At 45.3% G+C, this 4,424-nt stretch overlaps 1 protein-coding gene across 1 annotated transcript; it reads right to left on the bottom strand.

Moving 5' to 3' along the window:
* Positions 1-3,479: 3,479 nt before the first annotated feature.
* Positions 3,480-4,175, bottom strand: LOC116508999 (uncharacterized protein K02A2.6-like; the record flags this gene model as incomplete). The annotated part of the gene is made up of 1 exon (XM_032217869.1): positions 3,480-4,175. A coding segment is annotated over one exon (696 nt), but the record flags the coding sequence as incomplete, so codon positions are not given.
* Positions 4,176-4,424: the final 249 nt, after the last annotated feature.

Raw genomic sequence — 4,424 nt, forward strand, 5'->3', positions numbered from 1 at the left:
GGGACTGTTCTCTTTTTAAGACAATTCCTTTCATTTTGTTCTGGGCAGAGTGGAGTCAATGTTTGACTTCATGTACTGATTTTGAAATAGATAATAAGTAATATCAAGATCAAAGCTCTCTACCGAAGATTACAATGGTTAATATGAAATACATAGTTCTTGAAGACAACACTAAATATGTCGCCATTCAATGTGGGGTTTTTTTAGTTTTATTTAAAAAAAAAATCTTGTGGCTTTTATTATTCAGTGATCATTGATCATGTTTAGAATTTGGTCATTGATATTTTATATTGTACACAATTTCAAAATTAGAAGGGCAAAGTAAGACTTCACAAATAAGTGAAAACAAATCTAATTTGGTTTAGTCTTTATTTTAAGGGCTCATATGATCTAAGAGCAACATGTGTTTTTACACATATAATATATTTTTCGGAGTATAACATGCACCAGAGTATAAGATGCACTAAGGTTTTGAAGACACAAATTAAAAAAAAGTTTTTGCACTCTGCAAATCTGCCCAAAACAGCCCGTTTTTGCCAAAATGGGCCCATTTCCCCCTCCCTCAAAAAGGCATGAATAGCCTTTAGGGTGCTTGCAGAGTGAGGTGGCCAAAAATGAGTAAAAAACAGCCCATTTTTCATGAAAACAGGACAGTTTTTTCGTAAAACAAAAGGCATGGATAACCTTTAGGAAGCTTATAGAATGCTGCTGGTGGCTGGCTGGGTGGGTGGGTGTAAAATTGAGCAAAAATGGGCCATTGTTTGCTAATTTCTGCCCTCCCAGTCCTCAGGAGCTCTCTAAAAACTTCCTAGAGGCTATGCACGGCCATTTTGGTGAAGGGGGCAGGGTTTCAGAAGGCAAAAAATGCTGTATTCAGTGTATAAGACACTCCCAGATTTTTAGCCTTTTTTTTTGAGGGATAAAGGTGCGTCTTATACTCCGAAAAAGGTGGTACATCCTGATCTATAGGATTAAAAAAGAACCATTACTATGGGTTTGAGATTTTACAGGACAAGATATTCTTTTTCTCAGTCTCATTCACTTTCTCTCTCTTGACCTTTTCCCTTAAATCTAATCTCCAATGTGTATGACATAGAGAAGACAAGTTGTCCAGAGATTTCTTTACTGCTTATACAGAGGTACCCCTATACGCTCAAGCATAGAATTAATTACAATTCAACAAATTCTACTTCATGCCATAATCTAACAATAGAATGTAAAGGGACCTTCTGTAGAAACAAAATTGCCTTGTAAAATGTTTAACATTTTCCCAATAGGAACAAATTGTCTAGTCCAGGGGTGTCAAACTCGATTTCATTCATTCACACATCAGTGTTTTACCTGGGGGGGGGAGGTTGTGGAGGGGGCTGGCCAGGGTGGGCATGGCTTGCTTGACATCACTCATCGAGGCTCCGTTTCTGGCCACAATGGCCTCCTGCAGCCCTCTGCCAGTGAAAACAGAGCTTGGGATGGGACATCCGTGTGGCCCTCCCAAACTCCATTTTTGCTGGCAGAGGTACTGCAGTCCGGTCCTTCGCTGTTTCCAGGATGGACTGGCAAGCCAGATCTAAGTACTCTGTGGGCCGGATCCATCCTGCGGGCCTTGACTTTGGCACCCTTGGTGTATTCCATTCATTTAGATATGACCCTGCAGTTTACATTTTTTCTGAAGAATATTAACTGAGCTGATGTCAAGAAAAATCATGTACTTCTGGGACCAAACCAAGATCCATTTTATTTGTGTTGGTCTTCAGTATATGCTTATCTATCATCTCTTATTACCAATTTAAGGAGGGCAAAACAGCTGATTTTATAGTAAGTGTTTTCCAAAGACATAATTAGATAGCTAAAAAAAATCCCATTATTCCTCTATTCAGTATGCTACAATGATGTGACCTATTACTTAACTTCCTGGGGCTTTTGCTTTAAAGGTTCTGCACTTTTCGGTCCATTGTGGGTAAAAACACACAGATAAGAGCACAGACAAAAATTACATACAGGGATATTGATTTTTCTCTTCAGAGAGTTCATCTTAAGTGATAAAGATACTAGCAATCTCTTAAAAGATTAATATCTCATAATATCACAGATTCACACAAATCAGCTTAATAATTCTCACACAGAATTCCCATTAGATGATCTAACTTTACCCAAAAATTATAATAATGTATTACAGCAGAAAAGGAATTAGATGGCACTACCTTTGAAGGATGGCATCTTATGAAATATGGAACGAAGAGAGAATACAATTTCAGACATCAAGTTGTCAAGGTCACATCCCTAATTTTTAATCCTGTGGCTATGTTCTTTCAGATATATTCTCTCAATACTTAAACGCCTTCCTGTTTTATTCCAAGATTGGTTGTCATTTGTTCAGTGTTACCATGTCTGGAAAAAATGGTGCATAATTATTATATCTTCAGGAATGAGACAGAGGCTCGTGTCCGGTAACTCTGTAACCAATTTATTTTAACACAACTTGTAACAGTAACAGGTAACAACCAGGCAGGGTGCTGGTTTAACAATGTAGCAACAGAAGGATGATCTGTGTAGAGAGAGAGGCAGAGAAGCAGCTCCAGCTGGACTGGAGTGTTCGTCTGCTCTGGTGCTGAACAACTGACAGTTTGAACGAGTCTGCCTTTTATAGTTCCTCAGACTCGCCCGGCAACTGACAGGCGCGTCTGATTGGCTAAGACGCGCCTGGCTGCTGCCGAGCTGTCATTCGTAACAGCGAGGACTAACTTTTACTATACAACACTTCTTCCCCCCCAGCTGTGCGCATGCGTGATGTTTGCGCACGCGTAGTCTTGTAAGTATACAGGAGAACGGCGGACACGCCCCGAACGCCGCAATTGCATTGCAGGCGGATCATCGCATTGATGTCCCTGTCTGAGCTCCTCCCCTTGGGGAGTGAAGCTCCAGGTGACGTCTGATGGCAGAGGAACCCTGAATGGATGACTCCCACTGAATGGTAAGCTGGGCGAAGGGGGCGCGGCCGAGGATGTTGACGGCTTATGACTAGGCCGGTAGGCGGCCTCTGGAAGGGGAAGGCTAGGTCTATGTTGGCCTAAACGTAATGGGTTGGGGTTTTCAACTCCGGATTGAGAAGCACTGCTGGGCTGTGATACTGAGCTAGGCTGGCCTGGATTGGAGAAGGCTGGAGAGTTGTGGTTATTTAACTGCGGTTGCGGATTCAGGTCTGGCTGAGAAACGGTTAAGCCAGGACCTTGCGTGTCGGCTTGAGAATCATTTTCTGATGACCGTCGTTGTCTCAATTGATCCAGGTGTCTTCTCCAGGTTGATCCATCTGAAACTCGAATCCTGTAGGAAACTGGCCCTGTTATTTCGGTTATAATTGTAGGCACCCATCTCGTCTCTCCTCCATAGTTTCTAGCCCAAACCAGGTCCCCAGGCTTAAAAGTGCGGTAGGGGGTTGGAGGCCCCAGGTTGCCAGACTGAATTCCTGAATAGACGGGATGCAATCTATCCAGGGTGGTCCGCAGGCGCCTGCCCATCAACATCTCCGCGGGGCTTTTCTGTGTCAGGGGGCAAGGTGTGGAGTGCTGTGCCAATAAGTAAGCATCCACCCTTGCCTGCCAGTCTCCACGGTTTAGACGGCCCAAAGCCTCCTTGGCAGATCTAACCGCCCTTTCCGCTCGGCCATTGCTGGCCGGGTGGTAAGGGGCAACCAGCGCGTGGCGGACCCCTTGCTCGGCCAGGTATGTTTGGAACGTTGTAGACGTGAATTGCGGGCCGTTGTCGGACACTACTGTGTCCGGCAACCCGTGGGTTGCGAACAATCGTCGCAAGGCTCGCACAGTACTGTCAGATGTGGTGGAGTGCATGAGCAATACTTCCACCCATCGAGAGTACGTGTCCACAACTATAAGGAAAGTCTGGCCGTGAAAGGGGCCAGCGAAATCTATATGTATTCTAGACCAGGGACCCCGAGGCATCTCCCATTCCCGGGAGGGAGAGGAAGGAGGAGATGGTCGGGACTGCTGGCAGGTTTCGCATTTGGCAACCCAGGCTTCGATCTCTGCATCTAACCCTGGCCACCAAACGAAACTGCGAGCAAGGGCCTTCATTCTGCTTACTCCGGGGTGACTTTCATGGAGACGTTGCAGAATCTGTTGTCGGAGGACCGTTGGGATGACCACACGGTCGCCCCACAGTAGGCAGCCTGAATGTATAGAAAGCTCCCACTGTCTGTTCTTGAAGTGCTTGAACTGAGGTGGTAACTCACCCGCAGGCCAGCCTCTCAGGACCCAGTTCAATAGCTGTGACAGTGTGGGGTCAGACCGAGAGTAGGCGGCCACATCGGTAGAAGTCAATGGCAATTCTAACTGAGCAATTGCCAGAACAGAACGGCAAGGAACCGCTTGATCTTCCGTGTCCGGAAGAGGGCAGCGACTAAGGGCATC

Source organism: Thamnophis elegans, chromosome 5 (genome assembly GCF_009769535.1).
Source record: "Thamnophis elegans isolate rThaEle1 chromosome 5, rThaEle1.pri, whole genome shotgun sequence".
Classification (NCBI taxonomy): domain Eukaryota; kingdom Metazoa; phylum Chordata; class Lepidosauria; order Squamata; family Colubridae; genus Thamnophis; species Thamnophis elegans.